This window comes from Dermochelys coriacea, chromosome 2 (assembly GCF_009764565.3).
Source record: "Dermochelys coriacea isolate rDerCor1 chromosome 2, rDerCor1.pri.v4, whole genome shotgun sequence".
NCBI classification, from domain to species: Eukaryota; Metazoa; Chordata; order Testudines; family Dermochelyidae; genus Dermochelys; species Dermochelys coriacea.
The window spans coordinates 103545206-103571582 of record NC_050069.1 but is presented as its reverse complement, the minus strand read 5'-3'; the positions used below and the strand labels follow the sequence as shown (position 1 = coordinate 103571582).

General features: G+C 41.3%; 1 protein-coding gene across 11 annotated transcripts in view; it reads right to left on the bottom strand.

Annotated features, from left to right (window-relative positions):
* Positions 1-26377, bottom strand: part of ZNF236 (zinc finger protein 236) — a 188547-nt gene that overhangs the window by 85330 nt on the left and 76840 nt on the right. For all 11 annotated transcript variants that reach the window (XR_006278954.1, XR_006278953.1, XM_043508226.1 and 8 more), the window contains 6 exons: positions 23986-24130; positions 21760-22020; positions 21181-21431; positions 20376-20477; positions 13291-13442; positions 11687-11790 (listed from right to left, as the gene is read on the bottom strand). Coding sequence is in view for 9 of the 11 variants with exons in the window: in XM_043508226.1 (XP_043364161.1) it covers positions 11687-11790; positions 13291-13442; positions 20376-20477; positions 21181-21431; positions 21760-22020; positions 23986-24130 (1015 nt within the window). In the remaining 2 variants the exon portion in view is untranslated. The remainder of the gene's footprint in view (positions 1-11686; positions 11791-13290; positions 13443-20375; positions 20478-21180; positions 21432-21759; positions 22021-23985; positions 24131-26377) is intronic.

Here is a 26377-nt window from a genome sequence, read left to right as displayed (position 1 = left end):
AGCATGGATGCAGGTGATGATCCAATTCAAAATCCTCTGGAGGACACCGGATATCCTTCATGCTGTTAGTTGTCGCAATAAAGAGCAGAGTTGACCTATGGAAAGGCTTGGTGGGTTCCAGGTAGAACGTTAGGGCACACCGGACAACCAGTGTGTGCAGCCACCTCTCCTCCTTGGTCACGTGAGGCTTCGGACAGAATACTGGGAGGAAGATATCCTTGTTGACATGGAAATGAGACTCCACACTAGGCAGGAAAGCCGGATGGAGCCGTCTTTGGAGACGTACATGGTGGCTCCAAAGTGAGGGCTTTAATCTCAGATACGTGCCTTGCCAAGGTAATCACTACAAGGAAAGCAACCTTCCACAACAGATGAGAAAGGGAGCAAGAAGCTATGGGCTCAAAGGGGAGGCCCATGATCCTGCAGAGCACTAGTTTGAGGTCCCATTGGGGGACCAGGTCCTGGATCGGCAGAACCCTGGACACGAGAGTGGAAGGCTGATATGGCTGTCAGGTGCACCTTGACGGAAGAGAAGGCAAGGCCCTGGTGCTTTAAGTGAAGCAGGTAATCCAGGATGGACTGCAGAGACGACTGGGTCAAGGACACGTTGCACTGACACCCAGCAGGAGAAGAGCTTCTACTTCGCTATGTAAGTCACTCTGGTGAAGGACTTTCTGCTTTCCAAGACAGCCTGCTGTACCTTACTAGAACAGGCCTGTTCCTCCGGGTCAGTCAAGCAGCATCCAAGCCGTGAGGTGGAGAGAGGTAAGAAGGTAAGAGGTAAGGTAAGATCACTACCTGAAAGGGGGTTTCAAAGAGGATGGCTCTAGACTGTTCTCAATGGTAGCAGATGACAGAACGAGGAGTAATGGTCTCAAGTTGCAATGGGGGAGGTTTAGATTGGATATTAGGAAAAACTTTTTCACTAAGAGGGTGGTGAAACACTGGAATGCGTTACCTAGGGAGGTGGTAGAATCTCCTTCCTTAGAGGTTTTTAAGGTCAGGCTTGACAAAGCCCTGGCTAGGATGATTTAACTGGGACTTGGTCCTGCTTTGAGCAGGGGGTTGGACTAGATGACCTTCTGGGGTCCCTTCCAACCCTGATATTCTATGATTCTATGATTTGGGTGCAGGAGCCGACCACGGTCATAAAAGAGCAGGTCCGGGCAGCAGGGCAGTAGCCACAGGGCTACCACGGCCAGTTCCATGAATGTGCTGAACCAATGCTGGCAAGGCCACACCAAGGCAATCATGATGACTCACACCTTGTCCCTCCTGATTTTCAACAGGACTTTGCCAATAAGCAGAATCAGGGATAAGGTGTACATCAGTTCTCCTGACCATGACAGGAGAAAGGCATCAGAAAGGGTGCCCCTGTCGAGGCCGTGGAGAGAGCAGAACTGATGAAACTTACTGTTCTGTCTGTTAGCAAACAGGTCCACTCGGGGAGCCCCCACTTTTGGAAGCATGCCTTGATGACCTTCGAGGGAGCGACCACTCGTAGTGACAGAAAAAGGACCTGCTGAGGCGATCCGCCAGTGTGTTCTGGACACCAGGAAGATGCGAGGCTTCCAGATACATTGCATGCTGGATGCAGAAGTCCCACAGGCGTAGGGCCTCCTGGCAGAGAGCCAATGAGCATGCTCCTCCTTGCCTCCTTGTAGAACATCAAGGCCATGTTTTCTGTCAACATCTGCACTACCTGGCTGGACAGCTGGATAGGAAGACTCCACAGGCTAGGCAGATGGCCCTGAGCTCCCTGATGTTTATATGTAACGCAAGCTCCTCCCGAGATTATATCCCTTGAGTTCTCAGCATACCGAGATGTGCTCCCCAACCAAGGGAGGAGGCATCCCATATCAGGAAGACCATGGGTTGTTGACTCTCGAACAGCACTCCTTCCAGCACCAACTTTGGGTCAGTCCACCACTACAGAGAGGTGAGTACTTCGGGGAGACCATTATGACCTTGTCCATGTGGTGTCTGGATGGGGAACAGACTGCTGGCTAGCCACATTTGAAGGGGGTGCAGTCTGACCCTCACACAGTGGATGACATACATGCCATATGTGATGTGACCCAGTAGTCTGAGACAGACCAAGGCCGTGGTGAGCAGGTGTGTGAATGCTGGCAATTAGATCTGACATTGCCCAGAACCTGGCCTCTGACAGAAAACGTTCTGGCTCGGGTAGAGTAGAGAACCGCTCCGATAACTCTATCCACAAGACCGGGATTAATGTTGATTTTTGCTTGTTTATCAGCAGAGCCAGAGCTCGACAAGTGGCTTGTAAGCATCTCGACACCGCACTGGACCTGGACCTTTGAGCGGCCCCTGATGAGCCAATCATCGAGGTACATTTAAATTTGGATACCCCGAAGTCTGAGGTAGGCCGCCACCACCAGCATGCATTTAGTAAACACAACTGGCGTTGTTGCCAGGCCAAATAGAAGCACTGCAAATTGGTAGTGGGCAGTCCCAACCATGAAACGTAGGAATCGTCTGTGAGCGTTGAAAATCAATATGTGAAAGCAAGCATCTTTCAAATTGAGGGAGGTGTACCAGTCTCCTGGATTCAGGGAAGGAATGGAGGAGGCCAGGGAGACCATATGAAACTTCAACTTCTTGAGATACTTGTTGAGGTTCCGCAGGTCAAGGATAGGCCGTAGACCTCCTTTGGCATTTGAGATAAAAAAATAGCAGGAGTAAAACCCCTTGTCCCTTAAGTTCAGCAGGACTTCCTCCACGGCTCCCAACCAGAGAAGGCCTTGTATCTCCTGGGCGAGCAGATGCTTGTGACGAGGGTCCCTGAAGACTGATGGGAAGATGGGGTGGGAGGGGAGGGATAGAAATAAACTGTAGAATATATCCCCCTATTACTGAGCTGAGGATCCACCAGTCCAATGTTATAGAGACCCAGGCAGGGAGGAAGGGGACAGGCGGTTGGAAAACAACAAGGGAGCAGGATCCAGGACACAGGCTAGAAGATCACTCTCAAGCACATGCTCAAAATGCCTGCTTACGACCCTGTTGGTTACAGGGTGGAGCTCGAGTGAGTGGAGGAAGCTGACTGGTTGCCTTGCCAGTGCTTATAACCCTTGCCCTCCTTACAGAAGGGCTCTGACAGAGGTTGGCTGCCAAATCTATGGGTCTGTTGAGGCTTTAGCTGCCTCCTTGACAACTCCAGGATGCATAGGCCCAGGGTGTGCAAAGTGGCCCTAGAGTCTTTCAGGCCATGCAATTTGCTGTCTGATCAGAAAACAGAGCTAGACCATCAAATGGAAGGTCTTGGATGGACTGCTGAACATCTGTCGAAAAGCACGACAATTGCAACCAAGACGCCCGCCTCATTGAAATAGCTGAGGCCATAGTTCAGGCCTCAGAGTCTGCCGCATTTGCGGCCTCTTGGAAGGCTGCCCAGGCTACAGCCCTATCCTCGTCCAGGATCACCAGGAATTGCTTCCTGGGCTCCTCTAGCAGCGTGTTCAAGAACTTGACCACAGACTGCCAGATATTAAAATCATAGTGGCCAAGCAGGTCCTGGTGGTTGGCCACTCTCGGCTGGAAGTAGAATAAATTTTTCTACTGAAGAGATTGAGCCTCTTTGCCTCCTTGTTCTTGGACATCGATCCCGGTTGGTCCTGTGTGTCATGTTCATTGGCTGCCGACACAACTAGTGAGCTTGGGGCAATGTGGGTATAAAAATACTCATACCCCTTGGCAGGAACATGGTATTTCTGCTCTGCTCACTTGGAGATGGGTGGCAGTGAGGAAGGTATCTGCCACAGAGCCTTGGTGGTTTTTGCCACCTCCTCACACACAGGCAATGCCACTCTCAATGAGGCTGCCATGCTGAGTAAGTCAAACAAGGAGTCCGAGGGTTCTGCCAACTCCTCAGCTTCCAGTCCCAAGTTGGAGGCAACCCTCTTTAAGAGTTCCTGGTGAGCTTTGGCACTGTCCTGGGGAACTGGGTGAGAGGGTCCCACTATTGCCTCATCAGGTGAGGACGATGAGAAGGCAGGTATGGGTGGGTCTGCCAACTCTGCCACCTCTGCCATGGGAGCCTCATCCAAGGCTGGCTGGACCAGGGAGCCCGCTCTGACTCCATGTCCAAGTCCGGGGGCGGGCGGTAGAGTGTTATTGACAGTTTGTTGGATGCCCTCAAAGCTGATCAATGCCCCTGAGATTGTTGGGGGAATCTTCCGGGTTTCCAGAACTGCCAAGAGGCAGGCCTCTGGCCATGTGGCCATGCTGCCACTGGTGGCAGAGTGGGAAATGCCGATGCCCCTGATGGTTGACCCTGGCCCATGGGCAGGATCTCCTCCTTGCTGTTGGAGCCAGAGGAGAGGGATACATGTCTAGGGGACCAGGCTGGTACTGAAGCTGCCTGTCTACCTCAATCTTGTCAGCCCTGGCCCCGAGCCTCTCCTGAGGATCTGTAGGAAGGCGACGGATCGCGGTGCCGCGATCTCGGTGACTGGCGGCGGTGTTCGGTGGATTAGCGATGGAATCCCAGCAATCGACGCCTTATGCTTCACTCGCAGTGCCACTCTGTAGAGTGGGAGTGGGAGCATGAGCAGGCCAACTGACAAGCCGGAGACTGTCAACGCGCTCGCGGTGATCTGTACTGGGGTCCGGCGACCAGTGGCATGGCTCCAGGGACAAGCGTCTTGACACCGCAGAGCTGTGCCGTGCACTGGGTGAGCAGCTCAAGCACTCCCGGTACTGGGGCTCTAAGCCCTGGTGCCATGCTTCTGCGGGTCTGTGCCAGCCCACTAGCGATTGCCACCTCGAGCCTGAGGAACACTGCCTGGAGTCCGTGGACCGATGCTGGGGACTCCAGCAGGCCAGCCGGCCCATGGGCTGGTGCCATTGCTCAGGCGAGTGTTGATGGGGCACCTCCTGCGGTGAGGAGCGGTGTCATACTGATGGGGACCATTGGAAGGGTCCCAAGGCCGGTTTACTCCTCAAACGGAGTACATCCATAGCCAGCGTGGGCAGCACCGGCAGGGACAGGATGTCTTTTGTGGCCTGAAAGTCCTCCGGAGTGAATGGCACCGCCAGGTGCCGAGTACCTCTGCCGCTCTCTGGGGTGGCGGGCAAGTCCTAAGTGGGCTCAGCCGCTCAGCAGGAGTCGGGGCCCAACCTCCATCTGGTGGGGAAGAGCTGCCCCTCATGGGTCTTTTCTCTCCTCCAATCCTCTCCTTCCCTTTACAGGACATAGGAGAATGTCCTCTCCCGGCCTTTCTTTACTTTTTAGCTGGTATCGAGGATGGGGATTGGTGCAGGTGGCACACTCCGCAACAAATCCACAGTGCTGGGAGCAGAGACCGACCTGGTCAGCTCTGAGGCCAGTGTAAGGACCGACTCTATAAGGAGAGCTCAGAGATGAATATCCCACTCCTTCTTGGTCCACTGTCAAACTCTTCCACCTGAGCGACATCTCTAGGCTAAGCCCCGTTTGAGACTAAAAAACGACAGCAAAATTACACTAAGGGAACTATAAAAAACTAACAATTTTATACCAGCTATATCTAAAAATGTTCGCAACTGGGTACAGTTGAGAAGGATAGGCTTGCCGAGGCAAGGAGATGTTCCAGCACCATCACTGGTGATAAGAATGAACTGTGGGTGGGGGCAGCCAGCAGTGCCCCTTACACCAGTGCATACACACACCACTCGAGGGTGCCAGAGCTGGTCCCCTACAGATACCAGTTGGGAAAAACTTCCGGCACCGGTGCATGTGGCGAGCACACACATCTACAATGGAATGGACCTGAGCAAACACTCGAAGAATGGAGGAGTGTCATGTTAGCTTTGACAATCTCTGCAGCTTGACAGCTGATGGGGCAGCATCTATGCAAAGTGGACAAGAAGAGGTGGAGAACTGCTTTCAAGAAAGGTGCAAACTTTTTTTGTTTCACTGTTTTGCGCACCAAGAAGTACCTACCAGCAAGGCTTCAATGAAAAGTGTGGATTGACTACATAGTGAAAAAATGCATCAATGCTGTCAACAACAGTGGTGTCAATAAAGGGAGATTCACAGCTCTGAGCAAAATGAGCTGTGAGACACACAACGTGCTGCTGAATTACAACCCAGTCTGCTGGTTTAGTTTTAATTACAGTGTACAGAGGCTGTTTGAGCTCCAGCAAGAATTTGTGAGGTTTAAAATAAAGTTTCACCAAAAATAAAGTCCCAATAGCTACAAGATCCAGAAGCACATGGTTGCCTGCTCTTTCTGAAAGAGTTTTTACCAAAACTTGCTTCCTTGAACCTGGAGCTTCAAAAACCTCAGCTAACTATATTTGATAGCATTGAAATAATTAATACGTTTAGACTGACAATCACTGACATTGTCCAGCACCTATAAGAGGAACAGGACTTTTCAGTCTTTTACTAGCTTAATCAGTTTCTCAGCTCTCAGGATGAGAATGTGCAGCAAAAACTTGGCTTAGCTGTGACCAAATACCTGAGTATCCTCTTGGAGGATCTTGAAAGTCGTTTCAGTGAGGGAAACTTTTTCTGTCAGTACACCTTTGTGACTGGCCCATTCAACAATTCTGGTCAGGTTTTTTGGCTGCAAACCAACTAACTGCCTTGCAAGACAGATTAGCTTCCTTTGACTCATTGGATTTAAGCAACCTCAAGTTCCTCATGCTGAAAATGTGCAATGATTCAAGAATGAAAATATACTTCAGTCAGCCCAGTATTACAATACAGGAGTTCTGGAGTAACATGTACATGTTTGAGAACACCTACACGCCCCTAACTGAAGTTGCTTTGCTTAACCCTGTTTTCTACTACTGTGCTATGAGAGAGGGCATTCAGACCACTGCATTTTCTGAAAAACAAGTACCAAAACTGCCTCCTTGATGTTAACCTGGAAGCTTCCCTTCTAGCTTTACAGGAGACCTGAGATCCTGCAGACTTTCCATTCAAAGAGCTCCTGAACTTTTGCAAATAGTTTGTTTCATACAATGGATGCGTTAAAACCCAGAACTTTAATTTCATTATTACACTGTATTACTAAAGTACAATAAAACAGGATTATGTTTGTTGTTACTGTTATCATTATTACTGGATTAGACTGATTTTTTGTCTGTTTCTGAAAGAAAAAAATTGGACATATTTGCAGATACTTTTTTCATTATTATTTAGACTTCTATTATGTCAAAGAATTTTTAAGTTTACTTCAGAATTGTTGTACAGACCAAAAAAGCAAAAGAATCAACAACAAAAAAGACAAGAACGTGCAAAGCACCTTATTTGTGTTTCTATACGATTTAGGTCCACTAACGAATAAAGACAACTGTGCATTATTTATTTTGATTATCAAGTCTGTAAAAAAAAAAACCCTAAATAAATGAATTACAATGATTTGGATGTATGTATGTGCATATTTATTTATTTTTCCTAAAGTTAATATAGTATTTTAGGAAAAAGTATCAGTGCAGCCACCACCAAGAATTAGTGGCTGCACTCTGAGGCCATGAAATATTTGTTGGGAGAACCCTGATCTAAAATGTCTCATCCCACTAGAAGTACCTTCATGCTGCAATGTATTTGTTACATTCTTTGCGTTAGACTGTTTCCTCTGGGTCTTAATTGCAGGAGCTGAGAACCCTTAAACTGAATCCTTTGGATGGGTTCTATCTAATGTTTAATAAAAATATCTTTGGTCTTCTGATTTCTCCAAATCCCACCAAATGTGATTCAAATCCTTGTCTATCTTAGGGCTTGTCTTCACTACGGGGCTAAGTCTACCTAAGTCACGCTACTACAGCTACGTGAATAACGTAGCTGGAGTTGACATAGCTGAGTCAACGGGAGATGCTCTCCGTCGACTTCCCTTACTCTTCTCAGGGAGCTGTAGTACCGAGGTTGACCGGAAAGCTCTCTGCTATCAGCAGCTGCGTTGATCTCTCTGGTAGAGGAGACCAGCTCTAAGTTACGTAAAACAAGTGCAACAGCAACTTAAAGAGGTGCAACAATGGTGGCATCGTTGACCAGAATCATTGGGAAATAATAATAGAATTCAGTTCTTAATAGCTCGAGCACACACACACACACACACACACACACACACACACACACACACACACAGAGTGAGCTTGGACAAGTTACTTAATTTTTGTGTTCCTCAGCTTCCCCAATTGGGAAATGAGGATATCCTTGGGAGGAAGAGCAAGTTATTTGTGAGGATTAATTCACTAACATTTGCAATGCCCATTGAGAGTGGAAGTAGATCAGGTTAAAATTTTACATACAAGAAGTTTTTCTGACGAAAACTGGTCTTTTCTGGAAATGGGACTTTTCACAAAAAATTGTTAACACGTGGGAAATCTTCTTTTGTGAAATTTACCATGATATGCATCATTTTTGATGTATATGATTCCATTGCTAACATTTTTGTATGCTAAAAACATCTTTTTGGTCAGAAAAATATTTGATATTGATTTTACACATTATCTTAATAAACATTCCAATTATTAAAAAAATCATTGAAAGTTTCATGAAAAACATAAAATGGGTTTATTTCCAACCCGGTGAAACTCAACAGTTAAACTTTCCCCCAAACTGTGTTTTCTTGTGAAATTATAGTTAATTTGCATTTCTACAACACCTTCTGATTAGACCTAGGGGGGAAAAAAACAAAAACAGAGTTCTTTACACACAAAAGTTTGCAACTTCTTCAAAAAAAAAACAAACAAACAAACACACACACACTCCTTTGACTCTGAAAATGCTTGCCAATCACCACTCAATTTCAAACACCCCATGTCTTCACTTTGAAGAAAGGGGTTTAAGAAGCAACCACCTATTCAACATAGGGTTGTACATCAGGGACATCCTGAGCACATAACATTCCTGGTTTCAGACCCTTTTTTTGGTGTTCATAGCAAAGTGGTCAAGGCTATAATTCTACTATCTGTTCTACAAAGGGGTCAACTTGCCATTTCTGTATACTGAATTGTCAGCGTCTTCTGTATGGCTAATATGACTGCCATCCAATGGTACCCACAGGTTATGTATTTTGCACAGGTTGCATCCATATTTATCCTGTTATACCCTTGCAAGAAAAAAAGGAAATTTATTTACTTACCTGTACAATAACTGGAGTTCTTTCAGATGTGTTGTCCATATATATATTACTCTTGGTGTGAAAGCACCCCATGTATTTCTGATCAGAGTCTTTTGGCCAGCAATCTTCACTGGGGCTACACTTGCTCCGAGTGTCCTCATTGTCTGTACCGAGGACATAAAGAGCAGTATGGCCCAAGCAGCTCTCAGTTCCCTCTCATCACGTGTAGCTGAGAGAAAGAGTGCTTAGTGTCTACATCTTAACACACTTACTGAAACTGTTTTTACTATACCTCTTGCAATTATTGTTAGATTAGAATGAGTTAGCTTCTTTACCTGTAAGCATATCCTTTTGATAGGTTTCAGGTGCACCTTGAGTATCATCATGCTCCATATCAAGGGCATAAAGGACAAAGGAGCCCAGTCACCACTCAGTTCCTTCACCACCACAGAATCCAAGTGACAAAGGACTCCAAAGTAAAGGGGAAGGATGGTGGATCATGGAATACATATATGGATAACATATTGAAGAACTCAAATTTCTGTACAGGTATGTAACTTTTCTTTCTTCCATATTTTTAGATTATATATACACAGACACACACAATTTTATTTATATACCTACATACACACACACACACACACACACACTCACACGCACACACGCACACACACGCACACACATTCATTCCATCCTTGGTGACTCACAAAGCAGTAACCTAATCTAAGAAGGTGACTGCTCAGAGTCTAGTCAGAGAGATCATAGTACAGCTTTGCCAAAAGAAGCATCTGACCTTGATGCTTCACAATGGAATACTGCTTTTTAAAAGTATGGATTGTCCCTCCCCCACAAGTGGCTGCCTTACAGATATCTGTGATTGGATTACTTCACAAAGAAGCCACGGATGCTGCCTGAGCCCTATTAGAATAAGTCCAAACCTGAATTGCAAAAGTCTAAACTAGCCATATCGGAAGAGGCCCTAATACAACCTGAAGCTCATTCACACAGGCTTTGTGCTGAAATGAAGTGACCTTCATTTGCTCAACAATTGCTACAATCTATCTCAAGGAAACTCTGAACCGATTAGTTCTTTGTAAATAAAAGGCAGTGCTCCCCCACCAGGGTATGCAACCAGGTTAGCTTCTCCTTTATTTGAGTGATGTTTAGGAAAAAATATATGATTCATATTAAAGTCCATAACTACCTTTTGTAGGAATTAGGGTGGGGTCAAAAATAATTTCAGAATGAAATACTGTATACGACGGGTCAACCATGAGGGCTTGTATTTCTCCAAATTCTTTTTGTTGATGTAACTACAACCAAAAAGGAAGCCCTCATCAACAGATGTAGCAAGGAACAAGATGGTATGGGTTCATAAGCAGAGGACTTGCACATGATGATGCTCCACATATGCCACCGCAGCCTAGAAGGGATGAATTCATCACCACTATGGTTCTGATTGGAGGGGGGGCACAAAAATAACTGCACACTTGATTGGAACGATTCCACCACCCTACGGTCATCAGTACTAGGCATATCCAAGGGATATCTGCTCAGAATGTAAACCTATTTTAGCAAATCTTGCATGACACGAAGGCCTAATTCTGGGATGGGAGAATAGGGGACTTAGATCTTTTCTTAGTTGAAGCTTTCATAGGCAATCTACCTCTTTTTTCTCCAAGGAGTGATGCTCCTTATTCTCAGAAAGCTTTTTCGTTTGTCTTCCCAGAGACAGAAGCTGGATCCTTGAATGATGGACCCCTGGATCGGACAAATCCTGAGTTCACTGAAACACTCATAGAAAAAGGTGGAACTTGTCCAAGGGGTGGGTCTAAAATACTAGGGCACTTCTGAAGCCAGTCTTATGGAGCTATTGAATAAAAACATCTGCAAACGTTCTTCCTTGGCCTCTGAAGTTCTTTTCAAGAAGAATTTACGAACGATACATTTGCTCGGGATTTGGGAGTCCCCCAGACAAAACAGGACAATCACCTAACTAACCCACTCTAATTTAACATTTACAAGACATAGAAAAAACAGTTAAGGTAAACACATTAAGTCATGGACACTAGGTAGCTCCATCTCATAGTCATGAGCAGTGAGAAGGAACTGAGTGCTGATTGGGGTGCTCTGCCCTTTATGCCCTTGGTACAAACACTCAGGGATCATACATAGTTCTGAAAGATATTGCTGGCTAAAAGACTCAGATCTCAAGTGCAGAGAGCACATGAACACCAGGAGTGGGATATGTATCTTTACACAGAGGTATATGGACAAACACTTTGAAGAATGTACGTTCCCACAACCACGATGCTAGCTTACTGAAATCTATTTGGAATAGTTCTCAGTGGGGATTCTCCATCACTTGAAGTTTTGTTCAGAATGTTGTAGTACCTTTGTTCTCTAGGGTGAACCAAATGATCATCAACATGCCTTCACAAAAGTATTTTTTATATTGACTTTCTACAAAGTCATGGATCAATTTTTAGATGGCACTTCTGGTTTCCAAATCACTTAATGGTATTGGTCTTGACTACATTTAAATGGTAATAACGTAAGAAAATAAGCAAATCAAGTGACAAAGGCTAAGATGAAATATAACAGACCTGTATGAACGTCTGCTTTGATCTTCATTGTCCTCAAGAAACTGGGGGCGTTGGGCATGCAGTTCAAGTTCTTCTTGTGACTGATCTTGTATGAGGCGAGTAGTCTAGAAATCAAACAGAGATCCATGATAAAACTTAAATGCAGCAATACTAAAGTCAAGGTACAGAAGTCTGTATCACAGACTTGGGGCCAGTGTGCAGCTCAGGTATTCAACAGAAATGGTATAAGAGCATAAATTTATAAATACACAAATTCTCTAAGAATTTAGACAGTGGATCTAAACATTAACAATGGGACCAGCTCCTCTACTGTGAAGCGAGGAGAGCAGCAAAAGTGCAGAGACAGAAAAGCTACTGGGGCTTACAAAACAGGATAAACAGAGCCAGTACAGTACAAATTTCCCCTCTCACTGGGAGTCCCAACTATGTCAAATCTCCAGTCAGGTCTTATTATTTGGGTCATGTAAAGGGGAGAATCAAAGGGTAGTCACTCTAAATAGCAAGCTTTCCATCACTCAGTTGACAGCCAGGTGAAAAATAGTGCTTACAGTCTTTACTACCTTTCCATGAATGTACCTCTTTCATAGGACCAATGACAGCATAGCCTCACAGTGAGGCTGGTACATCAAAAAATTTGAAGGAAAAGGAAGATCCAATATAGATAGCTAGAAAATACTCACTTAATTCCTCTGGAGATACTAAAACTCATCTTTTGAGGTTAACTGGGGGGTTTTGGCCTTACTCTGCAGCATGGTGGATTTTAAACTGCAGTAAATGGTGGATTTTCTGTAACTTGAAGTCTTTAAATCATAATTTGAAGACTTCAGTAATTCAAACAGAACTTAAGGGTCAATTATAGGAATGGGCGGATGAGGTTCTGTGGCCTGCATTGTGCAGAAGATCAGACTAAGATGATCAGGACGGTCCCTTCCGACCTCAAAATCTATTAATCTAACTTTGCAGAGTTTCTCAGTCTTCTGATCCCCACCCACCATTCATCATAGGATGTGGCTGTATATTGCACAATTTTATAGCACAGCTATCAGGAACACAATCTCAAAATAGTTACGGCATGTATTCAAGTTAGATACAGTAAGGTAATGTCAAGATTATATAATGGAAAAGCATGTCATTTGCACCAAAAAAAAAAAAAACAAAAACCAAAAAAAAAAACAAAAAACCTGAGAAACATTTAAAAGAAGGTTAACCCATGAGAGTTGTTCCATAAATTAGCATAATGAATTTCAAATCTGTCTATATAAGATTCTTTCAATGACTCACAGTAAGTGTATCCATAGCATACACATATCTAGATTTTTTGATTTAAGAAAGGAAACTGCCAGAAAATATAAAATAAAATGACACGTTTTTATATTCCTAAACATGTGGATAGTGAAACTTATTATTTTGCCTTTTTTTTTTTTTCCAGTTTGCTTTGCTTTTGTTGTGTCTTAAAGAAAAATGACTAAGCAAGAAAAGTCTTCTTGAACCTTTCCTCATTTTCTCGGTGCTTACATGAACATCCCCTGGAAGAGGCTAATATCTTCACAAGGTCAGCCTCACAGAATGAACAACAATATATTCTATCTTTCACAGATACTCACCACATTAATAGTCTCTGGGTTAGGAACTTGAAGCAGATTTGGTTGATGGTAACTTGTTGAAAGAGCCTGAGACTCAAGTGTGCTTGAATCCTGTAGCTGCTGTACAGCTGAAAATTGATTCTGTTGATTGTAGCTATCATTCACTGTAAAACCTGTCATAAATTAAAGAAGGTCAAAAGCCCAGAAAAATGGAAAATGTACAAAATGTAAAATGGGACAAATAAATAGTGCACCACTTATTTAAATAGTCACTTCAAAAAAAAGATTAAATAGTAATTTACAGCAGAAAACATTACACTCTTCACTAGTAAGCATAAGCAAAATGCATAAGCATTCTGGGAATCTACTAAATTTTCACAATAATAGGGTTACTTACCATTAGCTGGAGTTCTATTAGACAATCTCCTCCATAGAACAACAGTTTGAAGTTTCTTCAAGATGCCTCATTTACCTCAGAGCCATTGAAATTTTGAATTTCTTATACGTAAGCATGCATGTGTCAAACAGGTTGACCCAGCTCCCTTTATCCATGTTGATATCATGCTCCCTTACTTACACTGGAAGCCAATCACAAAGATGCGAAGCTCAGAGGGGAGTATGGCGGGTGAGTGGAGGAGATGACCCAACAGGAGAACTCCAGTTTCAGATAAAGTAACCCCATTTTCTCCTACTTTGGATCTCCTCCACATATTCCCACTCTTTAGATTATAGTAAAGTGTGCCTTTTAAAGACAAGCTGCAAAGTTAAAATAAAATTGTGTTTATGTACATTACTGATATATAAAGATGGCCTCAAAGTTGGGTTTGCTCTGTGGTTTTTCTTTGAAATATCAGATTGTAACCTTCCTCTTTGCTGAAGGAACAAATGAGACAGTGCCATCACAAAAGGCTAACTGAAAGCCAGGAAAGTATAGCTCAGATTTCAGCCTGTTCTGTCATCAACATCAAATTTAATCCTTTAATAACAACAACAAACAATAAGAAAAAAGACAGGATCTGATATTTCTGTAAAAAAACAAGTAGAAAATTTTGGTGGAAAAGAATCAGGCCATAATTATGCATCATTAAGAAACAGTAAAGGGTACAATTTTATTTTTGCTGTGCAATTTGCCTTTAATGGACAACAGATGAAGATTATGAAAATCATCTAGAACTGTACAAGCACATCAAATGACCACAACAGCATCAGAGCCTAAACAGCAATGCTTACAAAATGTTTGCAGATTACTAAGTATCATTCATTGGGATGTGTCAGATGAAAGAAGAAGTTTCCTTCCAGTCCCTCATACGGTAGTTCTCACGACAGATAAACACAGTTATCAGTATAGTAAAATCACAAATAATTCTAGGTAAAACCTGCAACTGGCTCTAGTTCAGTTATAACTAAGCACTCAAGTGTTGTGCAGTTTATATAACTATCTTTCCTAGATCAATCAAGGTTGGAAGAAAATAAGATTCAACAACATGAAATTCAGATGAATCCCCAAGAAGAAAAGGATTCAACTTCCGAACTACAACCCCTCTTTTTTCTAATGGTCAGCTTGCTTAACCGAAGCTATAGATCATTTATTCACCTGGCTGAGGTAACTGACAGACTCAAAAGAAGAACAAAAAAAGGTACCCTGAAGAACAATGCCTCCCCCCATCCAAAAACAGTTAAGTATACCAGAAGAGACCACCTACAAATCCAGTCAAGCCAAGATGAGGTAACGCAGTATCTTTTTCCCTAGACAAGGGTGTTAAAATGTCACTATGACTGATCATCATCCATTTCACTTCATGGTTTTACAGTAAAGGGATTATGAACATCCTGAACAATTTCCAAGAAATCCTGAAACAATCTCAAAGTTTCAAACAAAGTGCTCAGAAGGAAGATCTGTACAATCAAAGTTGTTGTTTGGTCACAGTGAAGAAGTAGGCCCTGCTTGTGAAAGAAGTTCTGGACTGAGTATAAACTGAAGGTATAACAAGGAGTTTGAGAGACTCACATTAGTCTGCTTAATTTCTTGTATTAAGATCATATTTCAACAGTTAAGATTTTAAATGACTCTGGGAATTCAATACAACAACTTCACTGTTCTGAAGATGCTGAAGGTATCTACTACTACTGTACTTCTACAGTGCATCTATTTTATAGATGGGACTATAAGGGACGAAGTAATTATGTGTCTTACCAACCGTGGCTACATATGAAGTATGTGACAAAGTCAGATATAGAGCACAGATCTCCCGGATTCTCAGTCCTGTGCTTTAATCAAAAGACCATACTCCTCTCCTGAAGACCCTTACATATCTTCTTCCTTCACCTGACATTGAATAGGGGATATCTGGAATTGAGTCACAGGGGTCTATTATTGGAGAATCCCTATTCGCAGTGTTTTGTACCAGTGTTGGTCCCAGGATATCTGAGAGACAAGGTGTGTGCGGTTATTTCTTTTACTTGGCCAACTTCTGTTGGTGAAAGAAAAGCTTTTGAACTTACACAGAGCTCTTCAGTCCCTCTCAGTCCTGGATGAGATGCTACACCATTTGCAGCATGACTACCAATTTGTGAAGCTTGCTCTTTCTTGGCTTGAGGACATCGTCCAAGAAACTTTCCTTCACTTTCACATGAAGTTATTAGAGAAACCCTCTGGAAATCAGATCATTATCAGAAAAAAAAGTCTTGCATATAAAGGACCACAGACAAACTCTAGTATCCGATGAGAAATATAGCATTTGAATTTTCAGTCATGATCTGCAGTCTTCACTTCCAAAAGTGACATCCTTTGAATGGTAACAATTTTCTGGCAAAGGACTGCCTCTGAATCTCCAAATATTTCCTTAAATGAAGAGGAAAGGAGCATTCACACGTAGAAGCTATCAAGAAAAACTCAATGCTTCATCATTTTGGATGTTGTCAAAACCAGCTCAAGTGAATAATGGATTATGGTGCTGGCCTATACTGCCGTCAGGGGAGGAAATCAAAACTCTTTAAAAAGTCTGAATGGTAAAAGAAAGGAAATCTATCTGAACAAAATAGACACCCTGTAAAAGTCTGTGATTCCCTACAAGAAAAATGTAATGTATGATCCTGATAGGTCTATATAGATCTGCATAGGTCTATGTCTGTTCTTTGACAAATACAGAGGGTGGCTGGTTGTTTATTTGAAGTAATAATTATGAAAATGTCAGAACACTCCAACGTTGTTTTATTAAGAAATTAAACATTTAACCAATATATTTAACAAGAATTACAGCCTATAAATACCAAGGAAAGAAAAGACGATGTCTGGGACTCAGATGTCCTATCTAACTGGCAGGAAAAAAGGAAGTAAGGAGCATGAAGCACAGATGCAGACATAGGGAGAGGGTCGACCAATTTAACGCATGCATCCGCGCATATGCTTACCTACCTGAAATTCAAAAAAACTGAAGGGCTCCAGGATCTTCAAGGAAACTTCAAAGAGTTGGGAATCTGTGGATGAGATTCCAAGTAGAATAGGAGAAGTCTTATACAAATGAGATTTTATCACTTTTTATACAACATGTTGAGCAGTATAAATTTCTGTGGTAAAAATGATTACTACTAGGACTCCAAAGAGACAATTTTTTTGGAAAAAGCTTTACCAAATGACAAGAAACACAGAAACTGAAGCATAAATTATATAATACTTCGAGATGAAAACAGTGTAATTTCTCCATTTGAAATGAACAACCAAACTGGAAAATTAACAACGGCAGAAAAATCAGTAATTCTGCTTTTTTTTTTTTTCCATTTGAAAAGCTCTCAGATGGGATGGCCAATCACAAAATTCCAATGGACTTTAATGGATCCAATCAGGCCTGTTTAATAAATCTAGAGACATTAATACGTTCTCTCAACTCTTATTTAAAATGCAGTGTAACTAAGTATCAAAATCAGCAAAACAAAATAAAATATCCTAAATTGTATAACACACTGAAGTAATAAGAGGCAGTTATATCTTTATAAAGGGAGCTATTTAACTAGACAAGGAACCAAATTAAAAACTGAGGAAATAAAAAACAATAGTAATTCAAATCATTTATGTGTAATTAGGGAGCATCAATAGGTATTATGTAATTAAGGTCAAAACTAAGTGCCCATAAGTCCAAATTTTAAACCACTCCTCAGTCACAATCAGAAACAGATCATCTTCAAGTTTCGCATGCCACATTCTACATTCCATAGGTATTTTTCTAGAAAGTTTTGTAAACACCAGAAGTAGTTTTCACATGACCCATTAATGACTACAGGCCTTACTTTTGCAGGACCTCCATGAGGGCATGTTTAAGCTACAGATTTAATGTGGGGGGGGAGGCGGGCTTCTCGCCTACCCGCCAGGAGCAGAACCCTGAATGAGGAACTGGGCAGGCACAGCCCAGCTGGGAGCAGGGGACAGCCAGGCTCTAGCTGCCAAGTTTTCTTGTCAATTTCAGGGCTCCAGTATGGAGCCCTGAAATTGACAAGACAGCCAACAACCAAAGTAAGACAGACAGTGTCTACACAGACACAGTCAACCCTAACTACACCAACGTAAGACCTATGCCTCTTGTGGAAGTGGAGTTATTATGTCGGTGTAGTAGGGCACTTACATCAACAGGACAAGGCTGTAGTCTGTACTTAGGTTAACGTCAACCTAAATGTGTAGCGTAGACCAAGCCTGAGTCAGAAACAGGGGTAGGAAACCAGGTAGAAGTCTAGGATGAGATATAGTGGGGGGTATTAGAAGACTGGGGACAGTGAGGTATATGGAGCAATGGCATGAAGTAGTGCTCCCCAGTGTTTGAATGAAAGACACTGGAGAATATGGGAAGAAGACAAGGGCGATGGGCAGGAAAGGCAGAATATCCATCCATGAGAGTTGAAAGGGACCTAGGGGTACAGAGGAGATAAGGCATGGAATGGTAGCAGAGCAGAGAGGACAAAAAGACACATAGGTGCATACAAGGAACTAAAGCGAGGTGTTGAAAGGGTGTGGCATGTTTCAGAGGTAGGAAGAGAGATGCATGCAAGGAGACAGGAGAGTACAGAGGTCTTGGGTAGGACATAAGAGTATTGGAGGAGTCCCATGGAGATGTATCTGAGTTGAGATGGGCAACAACAGACGGAACAAGGAACCAAAAGGGAGGGAAGGAGTTTATCAACAACAGAAACTTCTAAAACTTTTGAACACTACAAGTTTGATCTCTCGTAAAAAGTTCTTGAAGTTTTCTATGTGGATTAGAGCCTTCCTGCATCATCCACTACCCACCCCTTATCCCATCCAGGTATATATTTCTCCATCACACACATCTCTCTTCTGGACTTGCTGAAATTTGCAAAAGATGAGCCCCGCTTTGGTGGGCCTTGTAATACAACAGAACTTCCCTTCTGCAGACTTTATATGACAGCCATATTAAAAACTTTTGGTGCTCATTCAAAGACATGACCATTCCTGAACAAAAATTTATTTAAAAAGAACTGAAGTTGAAAGTAAGTTCCAGTGGAGTGTAGAGAACATCCAAAATTATTATGCTTCCTTTAAAACAGTATTATACAGCTTCAAAAAGCTCCAATGTTAAGGTATCTAAAATGATTAAGGCAGGGATCCAGCCAGTTCTTAATGCTATTATCCTTCCCTCACTCACTCAAATACCACCAGATTTACACCACTTGCCAACCTTGATAACAGCTCCCCAAAATTGGCAAAATTACACATAAACATAAAAAAATCAAATTAACAGATGTTGGGTATTTTGACTTTTGCATATATTTTTGCAAATTTTAAAAGGCATTGCTATGGCAGTATGTAAATTCGATAACCTAATGCTGTGCATTTATAGTACCTGATGCTTTTTCACCAATAATCTCAAAGTTCTTTACAGACATTAAGAAAGCCTCAACACCTTTGTGAGGTAGACAAACATTACTGTCTTCCTTTAATTTGTTGTTTAGTAAGACAAAAGATGTTATGAAGACTGCTCATGGTCACTCAAACTAGAAACAGAATAAAAATGCCTGACTATAAAACTCATGCTGTAACCACTAGATAGAGATCATTTTAAAGGAAAATCTATATAAGTTTAAATAGCCAAAAACTCTATTTTTTTCATATTACAAGGCCTATTTTCAAAATAGTTAAGATCAGGTTTTCAGTTGGTCTCGTTTTTGTGCATGCACGAATGGGACAGCTAAACACATGTGTCAAGGTTCCTTCCCCGCTCTGAACTCTAGGGTACAGATGTGGGGATCTGCATGAAAATCTCCTAAGCTTACTTTTACCAGCTTAGGTTAAAACTTCCCCAAGGTACAAACTATTTTACCCTTTGCCCTTGGACTTCCACTGCCACCACCAAACGTTCGACTGGGTTTACTGGGAAAATGTTGTTTGGGAATGTCTTTGCCTCCAAAATCCTCACCAAAACCTTGCACCCCCCCTGCCTGGGGAAGGCTTGATAAAAATCCTCACCAATTTGCATAGGTGAACACAGACACAAACCCTTGGATCTTAAGAACAATGAAAAAAGCATTCAATTTCTTACAAGAAGAATTTTAATATAAGAAAGGCTAAAAAGAATCACCTCTGTAAAATCAGCATGGTAAATATCTTACAGGGTAATTAGATTCAAAACATAGAGAATCCCTCTAGGCAAAACCTTAAGCTACACGAAAGACACAAAGACAAGAATATCCATTCTATTCAGCACAGTCTAATTTCTCAGCCATTTAAAGAAATCATAATCTAACGCATATCTAGCTAGATTACTTACTAAATTCTAAGACTCCATTCCTGTTCTGTCCCCGGCAAAAGCATCACACACACAGACCCTTTGTTTCTCGCTCCCTCCAGCTTTGAAAGTATCTTGACTCCTCATTGGTCACTGTGGTCAGGTGTCAGCGAGGTTATCCTAGCATCTTAACCCGTTACAGGTGAAAGGATTTTTCCTCTGACCAGGAGGAATTTTAAAGGTGTTTACCCTTCCCTTTATATTTATGACAACATGGTTACCCATGTGCACAGAGTTGAGGCTTTTAATAATTCTAATACTTTAGGGCCAAATTTACTAAGAGCTGTAATTTAAATGTTTTTATCTATAACTAACCTTGCGATAACCCTTGCTGATCAAATGACTGCTGTGTTAAAGTTTGCTGTTCAAATTGATTGATGTTCTCCTGTAAAGTATGTTGGGATGTCACAAACCTATCTGAAATCAGGAACATAAATTCAAGAAAAGAACACAAATTAATTAGGTAGATATACAATTAGTCACAAATAAAATTTCTTTAATATGTCATTATTCAATCTTTTAAAATCTTTTTATTTTGAAAATTATCTGTCAGGTGCAGACCTGAAGACTTAAATCTTTAGGTGTTGTATTTTTTTTTAAAGTTTAAAGTTTATCAATCAATTCTATTGGTCAACTGCAAACAAAAACATCTCATTTAACCAAATCTACCTAACTTTTTGATACTGGCAATGGCAACTAACAAAATATTTTGTATTCTTTCCACCATCTGTGCACATGTGCTTTGATAACAACCTGAAAAGTTGTGCTGGAAGATGGTGATTTAGAAAGAAAATGTTTGCATAAAGTACACAGCATATTTTTGTGATACATTGTTTAGATTTGTTTGCCAAATAGAAATGGGTAAGGGTTAATATAAAATATTTTATATTTCCCAGTATATTTTACACAATTATGCAGGGTAAAAAAATTAAGTCATTTATGTAAATTTTAAGTAATTAAGTAATTACTGTACACTTTTACAGAAAATATGTTTTTCTAAACCATTATTTCAGATGTTTTAAAACCAAATTCATAAAAGTTTTCAAGATAAAATAATTTGAGAACTTCCCCTAAAACTGACTTTTTCTTCAGTGTAGTTTTTGATGTTCTAAATATATACCTTCATCTTGCTCTAAAGGTTGGTCAGACAATTGTTGTCCCAGTCCTGTTTCTTCTGTGGTTACCACCTGCTGCTGGTCTAGTTCTAAAATAGCTTCCTGATCTGTTGTGACAGCTTCTGGCTGCTGCAGCTCATCACTTTCAATCTCTACTTGCATCTGAGTGGAAACATGAATGCTCTGCTGGTCTACTGTTGAATCATCTATTGAAGCAGCTTGCTGGTGCTGCTGAAGCTGCTGTGCAAGCTCATACCTGAGAATGAAAGAAGAGATCTTTTATTAGCAAAGGATGCACACACTTAGACACTATTTTAGCTCTTTATATGACAGTTTTACTATTTTATCATCATTTATTTGTACTAAAGTATTGCCTAGGAGCTTCAGTTATAGTCCAAGACTCATCATGCTAGATGCTAACAAGGGCTTTTTCCTAATTAAATTATACCAAATTACTCTTAACTCTTTTAGAACCTAGATAATAATACATAGCTCTTAAATCAAAGCTAGGTTTCAAGGACGCTTTAAGGATGAACTACTGCAATGTTCTGAAAGAGTTAAAAAAAAAAAAGTTTTATACCTACCTATGAGTTTTCATGTGCTTTTTGCAGTTTAATGAAGTTTTGAACGTTTTTTGACAATATGGACACATATATGGTCGAAGATCATTATGGATCCCCATGTGTCGCCTGAGGCTACCACCAGTAGTGAAGGCCCCATTACATATAAGACACTTAAAAGCCTTCAATCCAGTATGAGTTCTAATATGCGCTTTTAGCACTCCAGCCGAGACAAAACCTCTTCCGCACTGAGAACACTTAAATGGCTTCTCACCAGTGTGTGATCTTTTAAAAAAAGATAAAAAAAAAAAATCAAAAGCACAGATTGGGTTTGATTTCTCAATGTCATCAACAGCAAAATAAGAAAAAACATAACCAAAGAGCATCTAACATTTTATTCAACAAAACCTGAAAAAATAAGCTAAAAAATGGTTATATAATTACACTTAAGCACGTAATTATGGGAGAGTTGGTAGAAACTTCTTGCTTATAGCTTTGCCAAAAATTAAAATATTTGAGCTGAAATTCTGCATTCCAACCTTCTGCCTAAGGCTGATTATTAAGCATTACTACAACTTCTACTCGAAAATTTCAGCTAAAACAATTCAGCCATTTCCAAGAACGAGGTCAGGAAAAAATGTTGGTGATCTTTTTTTGACCTCTAGTGCCACCATGTTTTGGAGCAGGGACTTGAAATTGAGCCGGGGGGTAGCCTTTATATCCAGGATATGCCTTTTGCTGTTCCCATGAAAATACATGCAAATTTAGTCAAGTCTTTGAAAAATCTCAGTTTGCAAATGCTCAGTTGAGACTTGCAGCTAAATTCCCTGAACATTTTGTCCACACTGAGCGTGCTACAACTCAGGACTGGGCTGCTGTGAGCTGAAAGCAGGGAGACCGTCTCTTCTGTGTGCACACCGCCCTCCCCGACCTGGTTAGGTCAAGCAGCTCCCTGATTAAAATGCAGAGCCAGACAGGGATGGAGTGGGAGAGCAGACTGGGAGAAGGAACGAGGGCAGGGAAACGCAACTAAGAATTAGGGTGTTGAGACTGAGCCAGTGGGGAGGGAAACCGAGACTAGCTGTGCAAGGAGACCGGGACTTGTATGAGAAGCCCAAGTGGTAGAGAATGGAACTGGAACTAAGGAGACATGACTGGAGCAGGCACAATTTGAAAGCGATGGGGCACAAAGGATCAATCTTGCGGGAAAGGGGAAGCAGAATTGGCAGAAGAGTGTGACTACTACAACACACTCCCCTATAGTCTGGAATGGAATCCAATACTCCTGAGTCTCACCATTCCTCTATCAGCAAATACCTGTGAAACCTACTGGCAAAATGTATGACTCATCCCCTACTAGTTCTGATCCACAGAGAGGATGACAACCTACTATTGCTATGAGTAATTCAGTTAGCTCAAAAGGCAGAGGTCTGTGTAGTGGATCTAAAGCTTTAAACTCTGCAGGTGAACCATGTGGGTGCCAATATAATGACAAATGAAAATTTGTTTTTCCAATTTGCTTTTTTTTTTTTTAAAAAAAAACAAGGAAATTACACACACAGCCCCATACACGCCCCATACACACAAAGCCGACCTTAAAAGAACATTAAGGTTGTAAGGTCAAGCACTAAAAAGTTTGGAAATGCCAGAATTAATATTGCCTGTTTAACCTTATGGTCTTTAATTACATAAATCAGATTTTTCTTGCAGGAATTATACTATATACATAATGCATACACGAAATTATTTCTTGAACTAAACTTCAATCAAACCACCAGTAAGGAAGTATGCACTGATAACCACTAGCTGTGAAATGTGCATGCAGTTACAAGCCCAGCTTCCTTTTCTAATTACAACAGTTAAACATATAATTTGCCCCTTTACCATAAACTCACTCAATTTGTGCAGTAAATGTCCATACAACTGCTTGCACATTTTTATACGTAGTATAGAAAAATCCGGCGCTTAAGAGTCAATAGGATAAATTCTGCACTAATACCCCCAAGCAATCCCACTGATATTGATGGCAGTGCACAGAGTACAAGTTAGCCAAAAATCGGGACCAACCTGACTTCTTAAATTAATTCTGTAGTTTCATCAGCTAAGGACAGCAAAATAGTAAAGCTGAAGCCTTAGCAAGGAGTCCTATATAAACACCTCCCACGAATTATTCTTCCAGTTTAACTGTCCTCACATTAAATTACTTTTATTAAATACATTTATTTCCTTTCTATTTTGTGTTCATTTTACCTGATATGTTGCTTAAGATGGCAAGATTTTTTATATGCTCGATTGCAATAACAACACTTGTATGGCCTGTCTGCTTCATTTCCAAAACTATTATTAAAATAACTTTGGAAAAACTGGCTATTCCTTGGGATTGGCTGGATAAGACCTGCATATGTAAAACAAAAAACAAAATGGGATCATTTGGTAAAACTGCAATGGTATAAAGAGATTAACCATTTTTAAAAACAATACATATTATTAAATATAGTAAATCGGTAGTAACAGAAAAAAACTAAACATCTTTACAGTATCTTTTTAAAATTGCATGTGGTACCTTAGCTGCACAGTTCCTTCTAGCACTAATGGCTCTAGCCCCTTACAGTAAGCCGCAAATATAATCCTATGAGTCCATATAAGACATTTATTTCCAACAAAATCCAAAATAAGTTCAATAAAACACGATTTATTTACTAATTCACTACCAACTGACTGAAGTCTTATATAGGGATCTTATTTCAGTCATTTCACATCACACTTAATTAGCTAGATTTCATTTTATCCTACTGCTGTGTAATTTTGTTACATTAAATTTAATTGGAAGAGTTTATATAAGTGATACCGCATCACTGTAGCACTAGTCTTCTTCACATTACATAAAACCTACATTTGAAACAGAGAATGGAAATTACCAATGCTTGTTTGCCCAATATCTACCTCCACTAATTGGTGGTTATCTTTTCAGTGCCATCAGAATTTCACAGGGGAAAAAAACAACCTTATTTAAACAGATGCTATTTATACACTGTACCCTGAAGACAGCCAACTTCAGCTCTGCAAAACGAGGAGAGATCCAGCTACTAACTGTCCAAGTCTTAGTCTTAGAAAATTCACAAAAGAACCCCTTCCCAAATGATATGACAGAATGTGGGGTAGTAGCAGATTTCTCAAGTAAAAAGGTCCAAAACCATTCACATATCTTTGAATCAAAAATAGAGTCCTGTGCTCAGCAGTAGTGTGCAATCTTATAAAAAGTTACTGTACAATTTATCTTTTTTTACTAAGAGACTACATAAATCTGTTTGTGCTGCTTATATTCACAGAAATAGCCAGTTTTTGCCATCTTCTAGCTCTTTTTGCCAACTTCATTGCACTGAAACCCACTTCCAACAAAAAAAATTACTACACAATCCCAGCGTCCTGTATTAACTCTAGATTCTGGAGCATAGAATTTGGGCCGGCATTAGGGGGCGGTTAGCAGGGCAATGGCCCTTGACCCCATTCCACAGGGCGCCGAGCGAAGCTAAGTTGCTCACGTGTTGGCTTCAGCCCTGAGCAATGGGGCTCAGGCTTCAGCTTCCACCTCCAGCAGCAGGAAATCTACCACCACCCCTAGCGACCCCATTAAAAAAAAACTTGTGACCCACTTTGGGGTCACTACCCACAGTTTGAGAACAGCTATTCTAGCTCTTCAGCCTGCCCACCCACCATTCTGCATTTCTTCCTTACAGGTGTTTTATTTCTCCCCACAAAGGAAAGTTCAAAGGGTTTCTTCTGCCTGGCTGCATACTGCTAACCTTGAAGGTAAGAGGAACATCCTTTGAGATTAAAAACAGCAGCTAAGAAAAGACTATGTGACCAATTAATTTCTTTTAAGAATGTTTTGTGAGGTAGAACCAGGAGAGGTCTACAGAAGATGATCTGGGTCTTCTAAATCCAGCAGGAACAGAGCTTCACTTGGCAAAGGCCCTTCCTGCTGTGAAGTTCCTAAACCTTGATAGAAGTGGAGCTCCTCTCAGTAGAGACTTAACAACTATAGATGGCAGTCACCTCCTCCTGCAAACCTATCCTTGCCCCTCTCCAAAATAGCGCTTCTATCCCCTTTCTTGCAGCTTAGGATGCATGGAGCTACCATATCAAAATTTAAACTTTACAGGTAACTCCACACAAATTAGTATTTGGAGATCTCACTCACACACACACACACACACACTCTCTCTCTCTCTCTCTCTCCAGGCAGGTGTATGGTAGTGGGAAAGCATGTGCCCAGTCCACACTAGAACCATCACTCATGCTACCACTAGCACTGAACAAATATTTGGAAAAGTAATGAAAATTCCTACTGTGAACACACCCAAATATTCTCTAATTATATCTATAATTGATAAGATGAATGAGAAAACATTTGAGGTAGCCAGGAAAGACAAGAGACACTTTACCCAGGATGCAGCAACTTAACTAGATATTTTTGAGAACTTATTCTTTAAAATAACATTTCTTCCTACCAAAAGCAGGAATCAATATTATTGGACATCAGTCAAATTCAGAAAAGTGATTATAACTTCAATGGCACTTCTTGGTCAATACTTTAATGAAAAATACCACAGGGAACATATAAAGAAACCTGCCTTAAAAT